The sequence below is a fragment of the Panthera pardus genome, unplaced genomic scaffold (genome assembly GCF_024362965.1).
Source record: "Panthera pardus isolate Hobbes unplaced genomic scaffold, ASM2436296v1 HiC_scaffold_27, whole genome shotgun sequence".
Taxonomy (NCBI): domain Eukaryota; kingdom Metazoa; phylum Chordata; class Mammalia; order Carnivora; family Felidae; genus Panthera; species Panthera pardus.
In genome coordinates, this window is record NW_026526843.1 from 50129429 (window position 1) to 50152165 (window position 22737).

A 22737-nucleotide genomic window follows, 5' to 3' on the forward strand; every position below is an offset into this window, starting at 1 on the left:
GCCCTTTGGCCATGCTTTATAGGGCTTATAGGAACCCAGCTCACCAGGGTGGCATTGGTCCCAGATCAACCAGTGATTTAAACCTTAGGCTCACATGGGTTTTTAATTTTATTTCAGTTCTAGTACTACTTGTCTTCATTCATATTTTTATCCTTTCCAGGGTTTATATTTCAGTTTTTGGTCCACAAATCAAGAGAACATGGATTCAATCATTTTTTTTTTAATATTTAATTTTTTAGTACCACCTCTAACTGAAATAATGTGACCAAAAGTGCAATATCATAATAATAGTAACAATAACAGTGATTAACATGTGTTAAGTGCCTTGTGCCAGACATTTTTATGCATATGTATTATAAATATGTTTTAACTGATTTGGTCTCAAAATGATCCTAGGAAAAGTTATTAGCACTAGATTAGGAAAGTGAGGCACAGAAATACTCAGTGATTTGTGCAAAGTCAAGTTGTATGTTAAAGACCTGGAGATTTGAACTCAGGCATTCAGGTCACATAACCCAAACTCTCAACTATTACACCACAATGCCTCTTGAAATCACATTGGGAACAGTATGTATGATTGGTTGAAGGACAGGTTAGTAACAGAGAGAGCATTAGTACTCTCTCTTCAAAATGGCCTAGGAAACAGGTAGTGAGCTACAATGTTGACAGTAGGAAGGGGAAAGAAGCAACGGATATGAGAGATGGGATTAAGGAAGAAGCAACAGGATTTAGCATTAGTTATGAGAGAAGATAGTCAAAGATGACTCCAAGGTTTTAAGTCTGTTTTGAGGTAGAACACGGTTGGCATTAATGAAGGCAGAAGGAGATGCTGGTTTGCTGCAGTTTAATGTTTGGTCTGTTGCTTTGTTTTAGATGAAAGTGTTTCCCCTGATCTTCTGCTGCCTATACTACAGCAACCTAATCAGGGATTGAGGCAGTGTTTGGTGCAGGTAAGGTGCATCTTAGTAGCAAATTCAGTTAAAGATAGAATCTAGAAACTTTCACATTTTCTCACCCTGTGAAACTAATCTACCTAATTTCTCCACTCTTCAGTTTCTTCATCTATGAGGCATGAGAAATTACTGGATCAGTCTTCTTTTGATAATTAGATAGGAGCCAAATAAATGATCCATAAATATTACTTCCTTCTATTTCACTCTGCTTCTAGACTTGTGGAAAGGTGGAGTAAAGGGTGCTAATCCACAAATAAAAATATCACTTGGCTGTTACCATATACATATATATACTACTAACAAAGACACTACTAGCTTTCCATTATTAAGCTATTATTAAGCTTCCAAATTTTGGGATGATCATCACATTTTGGTAAACATAATGTAATTTAATATCATTCTTTGCCTAGATTTTAACTTGAGTAGTTTCTTATAATTGTCTCTTATTTTCCGTTTTCGTCATTCAAGCTTAAGTTTTATGTACTTCAGTGTTGAATTATTAAAATAGACTATTTAAATGTGCTCTCTGATCCCTCCAGCCTTTCCCCGTCCTACAGATCCTCATATAAATGGTAAAATGACACCTCTATAATTGGAAACTAATACTGCTTTGTTGACATTTTGAGTTTTAGGTATTATTATTATATCTGGTAGCTTTTGGAAATTCAGCCTTTAAGTTTAGGAGGAAGTAAATGTTAGAGTTGGCAGATTTGGGGAGTTATCCAAACAGATGCTATAGGAAGCAAGGTTGTTGATAAGGTGAGTACATAGAGAGAAGAGTCAAAGACTGCACCTTGTGTAGCACCTAGCTCAGGGTCTTGCATATATTAGACATTTAAATATTTAAAAGTAGTTCTTAACTGCCTAGCCAGTTTTCAGATCTCGCAAGTAGGACACCAGATTGTCTACTGAACAAACTTAACAGATAATAATAATATTTCACTGTCCCCACAATAGTTCTCCAGCTAAGATATCAAACAGAAATTCTAGGGAATTAGCTTTGTTGAACTGTTCTTACTAGATATAACCCATCATCAGTCACCCTGATTTGGGAAGAGGTTGTACATTTTAAGGGGTCAGAGTTGCCCTTGGATTTGACAAAATTTCCTCTTTCACTTACCATCTACAACATAGGTTAGGGCATAGAAGGTGATAAATATGACAGATGGCTTAGGACAATAACTATAAAAAGAGTGAATGAATTCATTCATACAAATAGGAACTCCGAAATCAGCAAAGTGCTGGATTAGGGAGAGAATTAAAATGTATCATAATAGAGTTATATGGGTAAAGAGGAGGGTATCCTACCTCCCACATAAAGTAATTTGCTACCATATGGGATATCCCAACAATACTGCCCAGGCTCAATCTGATACGGGGCCAAAATGCAGAGCCCTGTATAATTATTTTGAAGAATAGATCTGACAGAAATTTTCCCCTAATTCTCAGAGAGTGAGAGAAACCATTCCCTGCACTCTCCAGACTTATAATGCAAGTTGCAGTGAAAGAAATAGGGATTTTGAGTTACACAGACCTGGATTTGAACTACAGTTCTACTACTTTCTAATTTATGACCTAGTATAAGTTACCTAATGTTTGTTAGACTTCATTTCCCCATTAGTAAAATTCATTCCTTAATTAACCCATGCAAGTTGCAGTCAGACTTAAATAAGATGCTATGTGTAACTCTCCTCTCATAGTAGCTGACACTAAGTAAAACAATAGCTATTGTTGTTATTATCCTCTTTCTTCATTTTCAGAAATACCCAAAAAGAAACCATGGCCATGGATTGTTCTACCAAACCTGAGGGAAAGTTTCTCTCATTCACAATTAAGGAATGTATTTTCAGGGCTTGGTGAGAAACAGCATTCACTATCTATTGAACACACTGTAAATATTGTGTTGTGCTCCCTTCAGCCAGTTTTAATGCATAATATATATTTACTATTATAAATGTTATCATTGAAAATGTGTTAATGTAAAATCTGGAGACCATGGAGGAGGCAATGCTATATTAATCTCTTTACAGTAGCCACGAATCAGTATTCATTGATCATACTAACAGAATTTTCTATAATCAGAAGTGTTAATTTTTACAATCAGACCAGGGTACACTGATAGACAAGAGTTGAATCTCTATTATAGGATCTGGGTATATAAGGGAATATGTTGGATAACTAAGCTTAGAAATAATAGGAAGCACAGAGCAACATCCCCAGCCACAGATACAACTATTAAAAGGCTCATGTCTCAAAAAGGCACTTAAGTGCACCTAAGTGATATAACTAAAAACACAAACTCGACTGAAATGCATGTTTGTGTTCAGTTGTGATCCCTGGCAGCATTTTAGTCGACATTCTTTGTTTTATAATGCATTCCTTGAAGTACTATGGGATGTTGACCATGGTGTTGTATTATATAGGGGATTTATTTTGTTATGAGGTACTTGTCTATCAAATCACATCAAGCAGCTACCATTCCTTTAGCTGATCTGTACTATATTTAAAACAATGCACTGACAGCTTTAGTGAGAGCAGCTACAAGTGGGTTATTTCCCCAAAGACTCAAGAGATAGTTTTGTTTATATGATTTAAATTTTACACACTCCACCACCTAGGCAGATGGTGAATATCAATCTACTGCCAAACTACTGTAGAAATCCAGAGAGAGGGGTGCCTAAATTGCTCAAATGGTTAAGCGTCCAACTTTGGCTCAGGTCATGACCTCACAGTTCATGGGTTCAAGTCCCACGTCCGGCTCTGTGCTGACAGCTCAGAGCCTAGAGCCTGCTTCGGATTCTGTGTCTCCCTCTCTCTCTGCCCCTCCCCTGCTGGCTCTTTCTCTCTGTCTCTCTCTGTCTCTCTCTTTTTCTCTCTCTCAAAAATAAATAAACATTAGAAAAATTAAAAAGAATCCAAAAAGAAAGAAAAAAGGCACAAATGTAAAAGTCATGTGTGAAGGAGGAGGAGATAACCACATGCTGCTCCTGCTCCCACATGTTGCCCACCTTTAAGGTTATTTATCTTTCTTTTTGCACTGTTAAGAAACACACCTTCAATGACCATCGCATGCAAACATAATTGATCTTATAGTCTCTTCAAAATATAATATTAAGAATTCATTAGACCTATCATATATATTTGTAACAAATACACTTTGTTACAATGTGTTTTTCACAAATAGTTAAATACTATTAGGACTCACCACACATAGCATACACAGAATAATTTGTATCAGTAACTATAATGAAGGTTATAATAATGAAGTCAAATTAAAGAAGGGTATATTAAGTTAAACAGCAGACAGAACTGCTTATAAAAGGTGTGAAATCTAGATTCAATGACTGAGCACAACTCTGCCTTAATGCATGGAAATACAGCAAGGACATCTGTGATTCTCTATGAAGCAATTTTATTATCTTCTTTTAGCCAACAATGTCCTCAAGAACAGGATCTCTCCTGCTTATTACTGTACTTTCTGCAGTATGTTTTACATCTAAACCAGACAAAATAATCAATACAAGTGCACCTACTACATGAAGCCAATGGCAAATGTTTCTATATTAGATGTAAGGAGAGATAAGAACCATAGATAGTCTATAACATCAGGCTTTGGAAAAATGTAATGTCGCATAATATAAAAGAGCTGCCAAAACACTGCGTCACACACCTGAAACTAATATGACATGTTAACTATACGTCAAATAAAAAATTAAAAAATACTAACTCTATATCAAAAAACAATGATATACTGACAGAGAACACTTTCCCCAAGATAGTGATAGATGGAAATTATGCATCAACAAACATCTACTAGTCTTTAGTCTGAAACAAAACATAGTAACAATGTCCACCCCAAAAGACACTGTAAACTCAAGAGTTTGAGAGCATTTCAAAACATCCTTCTGAAAACAACTGTTTGAGGCCAAGAATGGCCATCAAAATGACTGTTGTGCTATGCTGTTGTATTAGAGATTACTGATATACAGAGGGAGGAAAAGAGTTAACTTCTGATTTTTAAAATTTAATGAAAAGAAATCAATAGCAAAATTGACTGACATTCATAGACCTAATCTGAATGTTCAGTTTTCAGGTTGTTTTATTTTACTTTTTATTTTATTTTATTTTATTTTATTTTATTTTATTTATTTTATTTTATTGCAAAATCTGATGTAAGTAACAATCCTGCCACAAAATGAACTATTATGAGAAGTTAATGAAATGAACAAGAATATGAATACATGGACTTGAGAATGAGTTGTGGCAAGTATTCTTTGTCTTGATCTCAAAGTTATTAATCCAGCTTTTTTCCTTCAATAAAATTAATACACCTCAAAAAGTAAGAGCTAGCATTCATATTTACAAAAAGAATGAAAATAGAAACAATCAGGGCATTACATATCAAAACAGTGAACACACTGAATGAAAGCAGATGAAATAAAAATGTTTTTTTCCAATGATTATGCAAACTTGAATAATGGCTTAATATTAATGGAATAGAAGAGCTACACTTTTCCATCAAAATTAATTGCCTTTGATGATATTTGGGAGAGAAAAAAAGCCTTTAAAAATTTCCTTTTCACCTGGTTAAGCTAACTTCAATAGAGCTCATAAGCTCTTATGAGGCTTTAAAAAATTAAAAAGCACACTTACTTCATAGTTGTACTTCCAGCTATAGGTATAAATCTACTCCTTACACCTTTATGTATTTGTGTAAACAAAAATAAAGATAAATGTACTGCCAGCAATATCACATAATCTGTGCTTTTCTTATAAATGTTTTTATGCACAAGGCTAGCCAACATTTTTGTTAGATTACAGCTCTAGAATGTTTTTAATTGAAAAAAAAATATGGGTAATTTTGAACTCAGAAAAACAAAGTAGTGATTACTAAAAGAACTAATTATTGTCTTCTTTTTCAGAAGATGTTAGTTTAATAGACACACAGTATAGGTCTCCATCCTCACTGCAAAACAAGTGGGAATTTCCACAGCTCTGAGGTTTGAGAACAGCTGAGCTGCATACACTTTCTAAAGAATCTAAAAGCTCCTGCTGGGGTTCTAACTGGCAAAGCTTTCAAAGATATATGTTTTTACCCCAGTAAAAGTACAGCACATAATTACAACAATGTACCAAATTCAGTTCTGTGGGAGGCAGGTTGGAGGACAAATCAGTGGGAAGCTATGCAGACAATCTACCCCCAGTAAAGAAAAGAATTATTGATCATAGGTGTGGGGACTAGTACATCCCTCTTACAAGGTGGTCTGCCTCTATACAGAGGAAAGGTCAGTGAATTTTATTATTAGTTTATTTTTTCTGTTTCCCCTTTTATTTGTTTCTTCTTAGCTTATTTAATATGAATACAAGCAAGCCCAAAGATGTGGCTGCTAAAAACTCAAAAAGTTTAGAGAAAGCTTAGCAGCCCAGTCACTGTCTCAGATAAACTTATTTCTTTCAAAAAGTCAAAGCCATGTTTTTCCCCAGGTTTGCCAATTTGATTGTTTTTTATTTGATGATGATTTTAACGAATCTTACAGGAATGATCTCACTTCTAACATATGATTATTCCTAACTGATGAGATTTGTTTTTTTTATCCAAGAAATTATATGATAATGGAAACTCCACAGGGCACTGGTAGTGGTCATAGGGATGAAATTAGGAAAGAGTATTGTTAGAGAAGGTAAATAAAGAAAAGTTTTCAATAAGGAGGTTAAATCCTTCCATGTTACCTAGTACCATACGGATACAGAATCAGGACGAAAAAGAGCCTGCTTGATTTTGCTTGATTTTGCATTCGAGTTAATACATTCAGCAAATATATGTTAAGTGTATACTATGTGAATAAAATCAGCATGATGCATGCACTTGAAAAAGTTGCAATCTAGCAGGGATTTACAGATGTTGAATAAACAACCTTACAAATAACTACAAACCATGATAACTTCTAGAAAGATAAAGGAAAAAAAAGCGCTCTGAGGGATTTTAATAGGAAGACTGAATTTTGACTGATAGGTAAGTGAAGGCATCACTGGCAAAATGAACTTTAAGCCGAGACTGGAAGAATAAGCAGGAAAGAGGCAGGCAGCAAGTGAGTGTAAGAGGAGGCAGCATGTGTAATCTCCTGCCAGAGGCAGGAAAGAGCATGGTAAATTAAAAAAAAAAGTGAAAAATAAAATATAGTGTGGCTGAGGGAACATGAGCAAGAAGCCAAGCAACAGGAGATAAAAGTGGGAGAGGTGGTAAATCCTGGTGAGGAGTTTATATTGTAGCCTTAGTGCCACACAACAGCACTGATGGTTTAATCAGATAAATTATATGATGAAATACAAAAAAACTCTAGAAATGCCACATTTGAGAGCTGCACTGAGATTAACTTGGAGAAAGGCAAAAGCATGAGTGGGGAAAAGAAGCTAAAAGTATATCATAATTGTTAAAGAAAATGATGATGCTGGCTTGGGGCTAAGGTGGTAATGACACAGATGAAGAGTAGATCAGATGTATATTCTAGATTCAATTAGGAGGTAATTAATGATCTCTCTTAGGTAATTTTCAACGCATTGTTCAAGGCAGAATTCTGGTTGTTGTTTGTTGAATAGTACATGAGAAGTAATGAAGTAGAGGAAAAGGAAACTAATCTTTGAAAAAAAAACAGATGATAGGAAATGGAGAGAGAGCAGCAGCTATCAGGGATCTCAGGGTCAAAAATGATTTTCACTCATTCATCTATCCAGCTATCAATTTATTCAGTTTTAGGAAGTGAGGGACTTAAGTTTTATTTTTTCTGAAGAGGAAGTCAAACTGCAGAATGACAAACTGAAGATATAATAAAAACAGAACTCTAAAGCAGGCAAGAGACAATAATGCTCAAAACACAGACAAGTAAATTAGCATATAGTAGAGCATCTCTCTCTCTCTCTCTCTCTCTCTCTCTCTCACACACACACATACACTAGAACAGTATAGCAGTTAAAAGCACTCTTTATCAGGAGGAAACAAAAACACCAATTTTTTTTTTAATTTTAAATTTTTAAAAAAAAATTTTTTTTTTAACGTTTATTTATTTTTGAGACAGAGAGAGACAGAGCATGAACGGGGGAGGGTCAGAGAGAGAGGGAGACACAGAATCTGAAACAGGCTCCAGGCTCTGAGCAGTCAGCACAGAGCCCGATGCGGGGCTCGAACCCACAAGCTGTGAGATCATGACCTGAGTCGAAGTTGGACGCTCAACCGACTGAGCCACCCAGGCGCCCCCAAAAACACCAATATGAAAAGATAAGCACCCTTATGTTCATCACAGCAGTATTTATAATATCCAGGATATGGAAGGAACATAAATGTACATCAGTGAATTAATAGATAAAGGTGTGGTGGTGGTGGTGGTGGTGATGTGTGTTACGTATGTAATGTAATATTAATCTGAAATCCTGTCACTTGCAACAACATGGATGGACCTTGAGAATGTTATACTAAATGAAATAAGTATGAATGAAATGAAATGTTATATTAAATGAAATCCTGTATGATTTCACTTATACATGGATTCTAAGAAAACAAAGCCACAAATGAACAAAAAAAAAAAAAAATAACAGACTCAAATATATAGAATACAAACTGGTACTTGCCAGAGGGGAGGGTGGTGGAGGGATAGATGAAATAGCTGAAGGGGATTAAAAGGTACAATCTTCCAGTTATGAAACAAATAAGACATTGGGAAGTAATATACAGCATAAGGAATATAGTCAATAATATTGTAACCATTTGGCATAGTGAGAGATGGTAACTAGACTTACTGTGGTGACCATTTTGTAACTTATATAAATATTGAAGCACTATCTTGTACACTTGAAACTAATACAATATTGTATGTCAACTATTCTTCAATAAAATAAAAATATACAGTGAAACATCATTCAGCCATCAAAACGAATGAAATCTTGCCATTTGCAATGACATGGATGGAGCTAGAATGTATTATTCTAAGCAAAATAAGTCAGAGAAAGACAAATACCATATGATTTCACTCATATGTGGAATTTTAGAAACAAAACAAATGCACATATGGAAAGTGGGTCGGGGGAGAAAAGAGAAGGAAAGAAACCACAAGAGACTCTTATGATATGTAACAAACTGAGGGATGATGGGAGGGAGGTGGGTTGGAGATGGGCTAGATGGGTAGTAAGGAGGGCACTTGTTGGGATGAGCACTGGGTGTTGTAAGTAAGTGATGAATCACTGAATTCTACTCCTGAAACTAATATTGCACTGTATTTTAAGTAACTAAAATTCAAATAAAAATATATCTATACAAGAATAAATAAAATTTTAAAATAAAAATGAATAAAACCACTGTCTATATCAGACTGCCTGGGTTTGAATTATGCATCTACTACTTGCTATGTAACCTTGGGACAAGGTCCCTAGCCTTCCTTCACCTGGGTTTCCTCATTCATAATATGGAGCTAATAAAAGTGCAAACTTCATAGATATAAATAATACATAAGATGGTGCATATAAAAATGCTTAACATAGTATCAGACACAGTAGCTCCGTAATGCGTTGTTTCTGTAAATAATAAGAGCAACAAAAAATTAGTAATAATAATAAGCTATCCCTTTTTCTGAGGTTTGACAGACAATATGTTAATAAAAGATATGGCTAGAGATAGCTTCGTAGGAAGAAGAGATATTGGAGGTTCTGAAGCCTAAGTGCTTTCCTTTTACTCTGGTGTGTAAAAGATTAGACGGTTGGTAGTAAATGAAAAGAAAGAATAGGGGGAGGTTAGAAGACTTAAGAAGAGCAAGTAAGATATGATATAGCCACTATAGAAAAATGAAAGGTCACTGAACAGGAACAAGTAAAATAACTGCTGAAATGGCAGTGAGAGTCCTGCTGTGGTAAAAGCTAAAATGTCATAAAGACACCAATTCACTCAGTTCACCAAAGAGAACAGGATATAAAGACACAGAGTTACGAGCAGAATGAGAATACTAAGGAGCTCAGATTTTATTCTGTAAATTCTGGGAGACACTGAAGGTTTTGGACACAGAAATCACATGTCGGATATAGATTTTAAGTAGACTACACTAATTGTATTGATGGGGGAATTAGCAGAGAAGCAAGACAACCAGTTTGGAGACTTTCCCATTAGTGCAGATGATTCTACACTTGTGAAGCTTTCCTAAATGTAGGCTGTCAATATATTTTGAGGATTAAAAAGTATTTGGCTGTATTCACAAAGAAGTTAATTTAGTTTTAGCATTGACTTGGAGAAATATGTTTTAACATAATTTTTGCTTTTACAGACCTAAAATATGCTCTTTTTAATCTCAGCCTCATACTTGAGTTCAATAATCATCGTACAATTCAATTCAATAAATATTTACTGCCTATTGTATACAAGATATTCTAAGCATCCCAATACATTCTGTTTCTATAAACAATAATGGCAACAATAATAGCTGGTGCTCAAAAGACTAAAGCCTATCATTATTTCAAAAATATTTTCCTAGATAGGAGATTATCTAAACTTTATTTGACAAATCCTGATGGATACTATCTTGGGTAATTTATGTAGCATTAATTACTTTGTAATGTCCTTGACTTTTTTCTCCCTACAGGCATGTAACTAAGGATGGGAGAATTAAATATGAGGACCAGGTTACTTCATGTACACAGCCCTGGAATTATTTATGGTTATGTGCATAAATAAGAAATCTCTTCCATTTTCTATTTTGCTTTTAATTCAGAAGGTATATTGCTTTTTATGTCCCCAAACTTAATTTCCTCAGTGTGGCACCAAGGATATTCCTCTTGAAGGACTTGCTTGGAAAACTAATACAGCATCCAAGATAAACTGCATTCAGGAAAAAAAAAATGGCCTCAGAGAAACTGTGTAGTGTACCTACTGTAAAACTCATAACCATCATGGCACAGCTGAATTCTCAGATAGTATATAGCTCTGCTTCAATTATACTATGAATTCAATCACCTTAGGTTTCAAATGTGGACTTTGGTCTAGAAACTTTTATTATTTAATATTGCACTAAAGCACTGTGATTTAATCAGTAATATCTAGCCAGTTCAACTGGAATAATTTGCATAACTCAAAAAAGAGAAAAATATCTTCCTCAGGTACTTTACCTTAGGTCTATCTCATCCAAAATATACACTCCTGATTTTATTTTCAGGGATTTGACAGAATCTTCCCATAGAAGTAAATGCAATGCCATATCTGAGAATTAATAAGCTCTAAATGTGGGCAAGAATTTATTGCACATGGTCAAAACGAATGCTCTCTGCTCTATCACATTTTGACTTTAATCAAGAGTTTTAAATTGCAAAGTACCAAATCATATCAATTAAAATATATTACTATTAAAAAGGTAATAAAATATTTGATGAAGCACAGTATTTGACTACTAGTTCCAATATTAATTTTGAGTCTTAGTATTCATATGGGAAATTGTCAGGGAGCCATAATACATAATACAGCTGCTTCTCCACAAAGTAAACCAACTTGCATTGAATATGTAAGTTAAAAATAGCTTTTCCTCCAAGAAATTAAATAAATCACCATCTCCTCTTTCCCATTTTCGCTTTGCCCATTATTTCAATAGCAGGTTTGGGGAATGACTAAAACATGTAACTATATTCTTTAATACATAATTTATATATAGTCATCCTTTGTACCCCTTAAAATGAAGAGGGGGTGAGGAAACAACTCATTCCAATAATGATTTAAACATATTAAAGCACAATATTTTTATGAGAATTTTCTTCCCAAAACAGTTTATTTAAAGCTTTCACTTAATTAATGACACTCCAGAGGAAATCTGAAAATTCTTGTGCTTTCTCTGACACAGTTCATGCCACAAAAAAAGTTTTTTAGGATATTGTTATTTATCTAGTTACTACTCTTTCATTTAGCCTAAATTTGGAAGGGGGGCAAACTCTAACATCAAGATCTAAATAAAAGAAAAAAATGGCCAATACAATAATATATACTACTTTTCATATATTAATAGAATTAAATATCAGCACTAGTATGGAAGAGATCCCAGGAGATATCTTGAAGTATTCTGTAAAATAGAAATAGAAATTTCTTTATGTTTCAATACCATGATAAATAATATTTTTTTCTGACAGCCAATGTTATATTAAATTATGTAGTTGTATAGTTTGAAAAAAACCAACAATTGAAATGTCCTTTTCATTATTTCTGACAAGTGTTACACCCCAGTTGAGTTTGTGGGCCCTTATGCTAGATACATACCACAACTCCAAACTGTTCAGGCTCACTGAGGTCATGATACTCATTCCTCAGCTGTGCTAATTCACAGAGTATTTTCTGCTCAGGAAGATGTTTTACAAGGTTCTAAAACAAAAGAAAAGTATAAAAACTTAATATTATTAGGACTAGTAAATTTGCATCAACAACTCTAAAAGTGATTAGGAAGATAAATTTATTTTTTGCTAAGATCAAATGGAAATAAATGACATTGAAAAATTGACTAACTTACCATGCCTTACATATATAGCATAATTTTTGAGCTTTATTTTCTATTAGTCAATTCATATGAAAAACAGAAAAATACTATGCTGAATTAATGCATGTACAATAATAACAAAAGTCAACTGTACTCTTCATAATTGGCAAAATTTGGAATAATCTTTAACCTTATAAAGCACACCAAGGGGCGCTTAGGTGGCTCAGTCGGTTAAGCGGCCGACTTCGGCTCAGGTCATGATCTCAAGGTCCATGAGTTCGAGCCCCGCGTCAGGCTCTGTGCTGACAGCTCAGAGCCTGGAGCCTGTTTCAGATTCTGTGTCTCCCTCTCTCTGACCCTGCCCCGTTCATGCTCTGTCTCTCTCTGTCTCAAAAACAAATAAACGTTAAAAAAAATTTAAAAAAAAGTACACCAAGCCTGTAAAAAAATCTCCCATTATCTACATCAGTATTTACATACATAATACATTACCACTTTAATGGAGAATTAAGCAAAAGTGATGGAGTCTGATATATGTTCAAGTTTGATGCCTAAGAGAATCAAAATTGATTAATTCCTCTCAACCTAGTTTATCTTGATCTATGGTATAATTCTTATTATCATTATATTAGCATGCAACCAACATTTTGGGGACTTGTATAGGATTTCAAAAGACACAGGCAAGGAATAAAAGCAGGAAAATAAGATTTAAGAAAGTAGGGTTGATACAAAATGGCAGAAAAGTCAGCTCCAGGGATTGGGCCCACCACCAAAGCAATCAGTAAGCTAAAAAGAGCAATTTAAATAAACTATTTCAAAACACTGAAACTTGATTGGATGCTTACAACAAGGGGCGTGTTTGTTGAAGGGATACACTGGTGTTCTCTGGTAAGAGAATGACATGTACAAAAGAGATATCAAAACCCATTCCTCAGCACCACCGTGAAGATAGTGCCTGAGTCCTTGAGGGGCTGGCTGATGCCAGGGTGAGCAGTAGGGATCTTCTTCTCCAAAATTTGAGGAGGTACATTTTGGTTGGTTTGGCAATTCACTGAAGGACCTGTGTAAGTGTCTGCCTTGATTTCAACCCTTTTGGGTTGCAGTAGCTTCCCCAGATGGCATCTATCAGAAGACTTAAATAGACAGAAACACTTCCCCTGCTTTTTGGAAACAGACATTTTAAGGAAATTTTTGTCAGATCACTGGCTGACAGCAGAGTTAATTAAACCCAAGATCCAGTAACCACACCCAAAAAATATACAGCTTGCAGCAATTGTTTAGAGAAATTACAAACAAATAGCTACAGCCCTCAGGAAACAAACATCAGCCATCTGTGGGGAGTAGAAAAATCAAGTTTCCAGAGTTATAATATACTCAAAAGTCCAATTCTCAACAAAACCAAAAAAAGACAAAGCATGCAAAAAAAATAGGCAACCTTAAGCTAAACAGGAAAAATAAAAGAATATCACAGAAAAAATCCCTGAAGAAGCTCAATTTTGGAATTAGTAGTCAAAAACATTAAATCAACATTTAAACATTTTAAATATGTTCAATGACCTAAAGCAAACCATGAACAAATACATCAGCACTGAGCAGAACTTCAAAGAAGTCCACACTGAGGCACTTTGGATCAAAGAAGAAGAGTGATTTTAAAATAGCAAGAGGGAAGTGAATTGTCACATTTAAGGGACCCACAATGAGATTAATATCTGATTTCTCCAATGGAAGCTAAAAGGTAGTAGAATAACATATTTTAAGTCCTGAAATAAACACCATCAAACAAGAATTCTGTATCCAATAAAAGTATCCTCTTTTAAACAATAATGGAGAAACTAAGACATTCTCAAATTAACAACAACAACAAATATAATTTATTGCTAGCAAACCTGTTCTGCAAGAAATACTAATGGAAGACCTACAGGCAGAAATAAAAGGACACTAAACAGTAATTCAAAGACATAAGAAATAAGCAATTATAAAGGTAATTACATAGGTAAACATTAAAAAAAAACAAGGTGATTATACTTGTGGTTTATAACTCTTGTTTCTATATGAGTTAAAAGGCAAATGCATAACACAATAATTATAAATATAAGTTAATGATCATACAATGTATAACCATGTAATCTGTGACAAAAACAGTATAAAAGGAATATATATGTATAGGAACAATGTATGTTATTTAAACTAATTTTGTATTATTAAAACTCGGGTGTCTTAAGTTTAAGATATCAACTGTAATCCCTAAAGGAACTAATAGTGACAGAAAATCACGCAAAAATAAAGATGGGAACCAAAATACTAGGCAACAAAAATAAACAAATACAAAAATAGATACTAATAGAGAAATTAAGGAAGAAAAAACATGTGATACACAAAAGAGATTAATGGAAGAACTAAGCCCTTCCTTATGAATAATTACTTTAAATGTAAATGCATTAAATTCTCATTAAAAGTAAAAGTTTGGAAGATTGGATTTAAAAGCAAACATATCTATCTGTATGTAGTCTACATGAGACTCAGTTTTAGATAAAAGGACACAAGAGGTTGAAAGCAAAGAACAGAAAAATATACTCCATGTAAATAGTAACCACATACACACCCACACATCACACAAAACCAAACTGTGGTGGCTATATTATTGTCAGACAAAATAGACTTAAATTAAAAAAAAGTAACAAGAGACAAAGAAGGATATTCTATATTGATAAAATGTTCAACCCATCAAGAAGATATAATTATTACAGCACGTGTCCACAAGAGCTAAAAAATATATGAAATAAAAATTGACAGAATTGAAAGGACAAAAAGGCAATTCTGAAATAATATGTGGGATATTTAATATTCAACTTTCAATAATGGATATAACAAGAAGAAAGAAAAATAACAAGGAAATTGAGAATTTGGACAACACTATAATCTGATTAGACCTAATCTACACAAAACACTCCTCTTAACAACAGCAGAATGTGCCTTCTTAAGTGCACATGGAACATGCTCCAAGATATATCACATATCAGACCACAAAACAAGTCCTAATAAATTTTAGTAGACTTAAATCATGCAAAGTATCTTTTTTGATCATAATGGAAATGTCGTTAGAAATAAATAACTGAAGGAAAAGTGGAAAATTCACAAATATGCAGAATAAGCAAATAAGCAATGGGTCATAGAAGAAATCACAAGGGAAATTAGAAAATACCTTGATATTAATGAAAATGAAAACAACATGCTAAAACTTATGGAATTCAGCAAAGACAGTACCAAAAGGAAGATTTGTAGTAATAAGCATCTACATTAAAAAAGAAGAAAGGTTTCAAACCAATAACCTAACTGTACACTTTAAGGTACTAGAGGAAAAGCACACTTAAGCCACAGCAAGAAGTGAGAAGGAAATACATAAATTAAAATAGGCAAAAATGTAATTAATTAATTAGAGATCTGAAAAACCAACAGAGGAAAATTATTTAAAATAAAAGTTAATTCCAAAATTGACAAATCTTTAGTTAGACTAAGAAAAAAAAAGACAGAAGACTCTAATAACTAAAATCAGTAATAACAGTTGAGACATTATTATTGATTTTTTAAAAATAAAAGAGATTCTGGGGCGCCTGGATGGCTCAGTCGGTTGAGCACCTGACTTCAGCTCAGGTCATGATCTCACACTCCGTGAGTTCGAGTCCTGAGTCGGGCTCTGTGCTGACAGCTCAGAGCCTGGAGCCTGCTTCAGATTCTGTGTCTCCCCCTTTCTCTGCCCCTCCCCTGCTCATGCTGTGTCTCTCTCTGTCTCAAAAATAAATAAAAACATTAAAAAATTTTAAAAAAAATAAAAAAGATTCTAAGAGGATGCGATGAATAACTGTACGCCGACAAACTGGATAACCTAGAAGAAATCGACAAATTCCTTGAACCACACAAACTACCAAGACTGAGTCAAAAAAAAAAAAAAAAAAAAAGGGGGTTCCGGAAGATGGAGGCGTAGGAGGACGCGGGGCTCACAGCGCGTCCTGCCGATCACTTAGATTCCACCTACACCTGCCTAAAGAACCCAGAAAACCGCCAGAGGATTAGCAGAACGGAGTCTCCAGAGCCAAGCGCAGACTAGAGGCCCACGGAAGAGGGTAGGAAGGGCGGCGAGGCGGTGCGCGCTCCACGGACTGGCGGGAGGGAGCCGGGGCGGAGGGGCGGCTCCCCGGCCAAGCAGAGCCCCCGAGTCTGGCTGGCAAAAGCGGAGGGGCCGGACAGACTGTGTTCCGACAGCAAGCGCGACTTAGCGTCTGGGAGGTCATAAGTTAACAGCTCTGCTCGGAAAGCGGGAAGGCTGGAGGACAAAGGGAGGGAGAGCTGCTGAGCCCCCGGACGGCAGAGCTCAGCTTGGCGGCCAACAAAGGCGCCAGCGCCATCTCCCCCGCCCATCCCCCAGCCAAAATCCCAAAGGGAACCAGTTCCTGCCAGGGAACTTGCTCGCTCCGCGCAAACACCCAACTCTGTGCTTCTGTGGAGCCAAACCTCCGGCAGCCAATCTGACTCCCTCCTGCTGCCACAGGGCCACTCCTGAAGTGGATCACCTAAGGAGAAGCGAGCTAAGCCTGCCCCTCCTGCCCCCGTGCACCTTGCCTACCCACCCCAGCTAATACGCCAGATCCCCAGCACCACAAACCTGGCAGTGTGCAAGTAGCCCAGACAGCCACGCCACCCCACAGTGAATCCCGCCCCTAGGAGAGGGGAAGAGAAGGCATACACCAGTCTGACTGTGGCCCCAGCAGTGGGCTGGGGGCAGACATCGGGTCGGACTGCGGCCCCGCCCACTAACTCCAGTTATACACCACAGCACAGGGGAAGTGCACTGCAGGTCCTCACCACGCCAGGGACTCTCCAAAATGACCAAACGGAAGAATTCCCCTCAGAAGAATCTCCAGGAAATAACAACAGCTAATGAACTGATCAAAAAGGATTTAAATAATATAACAGAAAGTGAATTTAGAATAATAGTCATAAAATTAATCGCTGGGCTTGAAAACAGTATACAGGACAGCAGAGAATCTCTTGCCACAAAGATCGAGGGACTAAGGAACAGTCACGAGGAGATGAAAAACGCTTTAAACGAATTGCAAAACAAAATGGAAACCACGATGGCTCGGCTTGAAGAGGCAGAGGAGAGAATAGGTGAACTAGAAGATACAGTTATGGAGAAAGAGGAAGCTGAAAGAAAGAGAGATAAAAAAATCCAGGAGTATGAGGGGAAAATTAGAGAACTAAGTGATACACTAAAAAAAAAATAATATACGCATAATTGGTATCCCAGAGGAGGAAGAGAGAGGGAAGGGTGCTGAAGGGGTACTTGAACAAATTATAGCTGAGAACTTCCCTGAACTGGGGAAGGAAAAAGGCATTGAAATCCAAGAGGCACAGAGAACTCCCTTCAGACGTAACTTGAATCGATCTTCTGCACGACATATCATAGTGAAACTGGCAAAATACAAGGATAAAGAGAAAATTCTGAAAGCAGCAAGGGATAAACGTGCCCTCACATATAAAGGGAGACCTATAAGACTCGTGACTGATCTCTCCTTTGAAACTTGGCAGGCCAGAAAGGCTTGGCACGATATCTACAGTGTGCTAAACAGAAAAAATATGCAGCCGAGAATCCTTTATCCAGCAAGTCTGTCATTTAGAATAGAAGGAGAGATAAAGGTCTTCCCAAACAAACAAAAACTGAAGGAATTTGTCACCACGAAACCAGCCCTACAAGAGATCCTAAGGGGGATCCTGTGAGACAAAGTACCAGAGACATCACTACAAGCATAAAACATACAGACATCACAATGACTCTAAACCCGTATCTTTCTATAATAACACTGAATGTAAATGGATTAAATGCGCCAACTAAAAGACATAGGGTATCAGAATGGATAAAAAAACAAGACCCATCTATTTGCTGTCTACAAGAGACTCATTTTAGATCTGAGGACACCTTTAGATTGAGAGTGAGGGGATGGAGAACTATTTATCATGCTCCTGGAAGCCAAAAGAAAGCTGGAGTAGCCATACTTATATCAGACAAACTAGACTTTAAATTAAAGGCTGTAACAAGAGATGAAGAAGGGCATTATATAATAATCACAGGGTCTATCCACCAGGAAGAGCTAACTATTATAAATGTCTATGCGCCAAATACCCGAGCCCCCAGATATATAAAACAATTACTCATAAACATAAGCAACCTTATTGATAAGAATGTGGTCATTGCAGGGGACTTTAACACCCCATTACAGAAATGGATAGATCATCTAGACACACAGTCAATAAAGAAACAAGGGCCCTGAATGATACATTGGATCAGATGGACTTGACAGATATATTTAGAACTCTGCATCCCAAAGCAACAGAATATACTTTCTTCTCGAGTGCACATGGAACATTCTCCAAGATAGATCATATACTGGGTCACAAAACAGCCCTTCATAAGTTCACAAGAATTGAAATTATACCATGCATACTTTCAGACCACAATGCTATGAAGCTTGAAATCAACCACAGGAAAAAGTCTGGAAAACCTCCAAAAGCATGGAGGTTAAAGAACACCCTACTAACGAATGAGTGGGTCAACCAGGCAATTAGAGAAGAAATTAAAACATATATGGAAACAAACGAATATGAAAATACAACAATCCAAACGCTATGGGATGCAGCGAAGGCAGTCCTGAGAGGAAAATACATTGCAATCCAGGCCTATCTCAAGAAACAAGAAAAATCCCAAATACAAAATCTAACAGCACACCTAAAGGAAATAGAAGCAGAACAGCAAAGGCAGCCTAAACCCAGCAGAAGAAGAGAAATAATAAAGATCAGAGCAGAAATAAACAATATAGAATCTAAAAAAACTGTAGAGCAGATCAACGAAACCAAGAGTTGGTTTTTTGAAAAAATAAACAAAATTGACAAACCTCTAGCCAGGCTTCTCAAAAAGAAAAGGGAGATGACCCAAATAGATAAAATCATGAATGAAAATGGAATTATTACAACCAATCCCTCAGAGATACAAACAATTATCAGGGAATACTATGAAAAATTATATGCCAGCAAATTGGACAACCTGGAAGAAATGGACAAATTTCTAAACACCCACACTCTTCCAAAACTCAATCAGGAGGAAATAGAAAGCTTGAACAGACCCATAACCAGCGAAGAAATTGAATCGGTTATCAAAAATCTCCCAACAAATAAGAGTCCAGGACCAGATGGCTTCCCAGGGGAGTTCTACCAGACATTTAAAGCAGAGATAATACCTATCCTTCTCAAGCTATTCCAAGAAATAGAAAGGGAAGGAAAACTTCCAGACTCATTCTATGAAGCCAGTATTACTTTGATTCCTAAACCAGACAGAGACCCAGTAAAAAAAGAGAACTACAGGCCAATATCCCTGATGAATATGGATGCAAAAATTCTTAATAAGATACTAGCAAATCGAATTCAACAGCATATAAAAAGAATTATTCACCATGATCAAGTGGGATTCATTCCTGGGATGCAGGGCTGGTTCAACATTCGCAAAGCGATCAACGTGATACATCACATTAACAAAAAAAAAGAGAAGAACCATATGATCCTGTCAATCGATGCAGAAAAGGCCTTTGACAAAATCCAGCACCCTTTCTTAATAAAAACCCTTGAGAAAGTCGGGATAGAAGGAACATACTTAAAGATCATAAAGGCCATTTATGAAAAGCCCACAGCTAACATCATCCTCAACGGGGAAAAACTGAGAGCTTTTTCCCTGAGATCAGGAACACGACAGGGATGCCCACTGTCACCGCTGCTGTTTAATATAGTGCTGGAAGTTCTAGCATCAGCAATCAGACAACAAAAGGAAATCAAAGGCATCAAAATTGGCAAAGAGGAAGTCAAGCTTTCGCTTTTTGCAGATGACATGATATTATACATGGAAAATCCGATAGACTCCACCAAAAGTCTGCTAGAACTGATACATGAATTCAGCAAAGTTGCAGGATACAAAATCAATGTGCAGAAATCAGTTGCATTCTTATACGCTAACAATGAAGCAACAGAAAGACAAATAAAGAAACTGATCCCATTCACAATTGCACCAAGAAGCATAAAATACCTAGGAATAAATCTAACCAAAGATGTAAAAGATCTGTATGCTGAAAACTATAGAAAGCTTATGCAGGTAATTGAAGAAGATATAAAGAAATGGAAAGACATTCCCTGCTCATGGATTGGAAGAATAAATATTGTCAAAATGTCAATACTACCCAAAGCTATCTACACATTCAATGCAATCCCAATCAAAATTGCACCAGCATTCTTCTCGAAACTAGAACAAGCCATCCTAGAATTCATATGGAACCACAAAAGGCCCCGAATAGCCAAAGTAATTTTGAAGAAGAAGACCAAAGCAGGAGGCATCACAATCCCAGACTTTAGCCTCTACTACAAAGCTGTCATCATCAAGACAGCATGGTATTGGCATAAAAACAGACACATAGACCAATGGAATAGAATAGAAACCCCAGAACTAGACCCACAAACGTATGGCCAACTCATCTTTGACAAAGCAGGAAAGAACATCCAATGGAAAAAAGACAGTCTCTTTAACAAATGGTGCTGGGAGAACTGGACAGCAACATGCAGAAGGTTGAAACTAGACCACTTTCTCACACCATTCACAAAACTAAACTCAAAATGGATAAAGGACCTGAATGTGAGACAGGAAACCATCAAAACCTTAGAGGAGAAAGCAGGAAAAGACCTCTCTGACCTCAGCCGTAGCAATCTCTTACTCGGCACATCCCCAAAGGCAAGGGAATTAAAAGCAAAAGTGAATTACTGGGACCTTATGAAGATAAAAAGCTTCTGCACAGCAAAGGAAACAACCAACAAAACTAAAAGGCAACCAACGGAATGGGAAAAGATATTTGCAAATGACACATCGGACAAAGGGCTAGTATCCAAAATCTATAAAGAGCTCATCAAACTCCACACCCGAAAAACAAATAACCCAGGGAAGAAATGGGCAGAAAACATGAATAGACACTTCTCTAAAGAAGACATCCGGATGGCCAACAGGCACATGAAAAGATGTTCAACGTCGCTCCTTATCAGGGAAATACAAATCAAAACCACACTCAGATACCACCTCACGCCAGTCAGAGTGGCCAAAATGAAGAAATCAGGAGACTATAGATGCTGGAGAGGATGTGGAGAAACAGGAACCCTCTTGCACTGTTGGTGGGAATGCAAATTGGTGCAGCCGCTCTGGAAAGCAGTGTGGAGGTTCCTCAGAAAATTAAAAATAGACCTACCCTATGACCCAGCAATAGCACTGCTAGGAATTTATCCAAGGGATACAGGAGTACTGATGCATAGGGGCACCTGTACCCCAATGTTTATAGCGGCACTCTCAACAATAGCCAAATTATGGAAAGAGCCTAAATGTCCATCAACTGATGAATGGATAAAGAAACTGTGGTTTATATACACAATGGAATACTACGTGGCAATGAGAAAAAATGAAATATGGCCTTTTGTAGCAACATGGATGGAACTGGAGAGTGTGATGCTAAGTGAAATAAGCCATACAGAGAAAGACAGATACCATATGGTTTCACTCTTATGTGGATCCTGAGAAACATAACAGAAACCCATGGGGGAGGGGAAGGAAAAAAAGGAAAAAAAAAAAAAAAAAAGAGGTTAGAGTGGGAGAGAGCCAAAGCATTAGAGACTGTTAAAAAACTGAGAACAAACTGAGGGTTGATGGGGGGTGGGAGGGAGGGCAGGGTGGGAGGGAGGACAGGGTGGGTGATGGGTATTGAGGAGGGCACCTTTTGGGATGAGTACTGGGTGTTGTATGGAAACCAATTTGATAGTAAATTTCATATATTAAAAATTTAAAAAAAAAAAAAAAAAACCACCTGAAAATCTGAGTAGACCTGTTAGAAGTAAGGACATTGTGTAAGTAATCAAAAATTCCCAACAAAGAAAGGCTCAGGACCTGTTAGGTTCACTGGTGAATTCCACCAAATATGTAAAAAAGAATTAACACCAAGCTTTTTCAATCTCTTCCAAAAACATTAAAAGGGGGGAACAGAACACTTCCTAACTCATTCTATGAAGCCATCATTGCACTGATACTAAAATTGGTCTAAGACACAAGTCAACTACTTCATTTTTTTTAATAAATTACTTCAGATCAATATTCCTTTTTTAATTTTTTTTAAATTTTTTTTTTAAACGTTTAGTTTTGAGACAGAGACACAGCATGAGCAGGGGAGGGG

The 22737-nt window shown here is 36.4% G+C and overlaps 1 protein-coding gene across 1 annotated transcript in view; it reads right to left on the bottom strand.

Annotated features, from left to right (window-relative positions):
• Positions 1 to 22737, bottom strand: part of DIAPH2 (diaphanous related formin 2) — a 986776-nt gene that overhangs the window by 502275 nt on the left and 461764 nt on the right. Inside the window, exon 20 of the mRNA XM_053891427.1 lies at positions 12226 to 12327. Within this exon, the coding sequence (XP_053747402.1) occupies positions 12226 to 12327 (102 nt within the window). The remainder of the gene's footprint in view (positions 1 to 12225; positions 12328 to 22737) is intronic.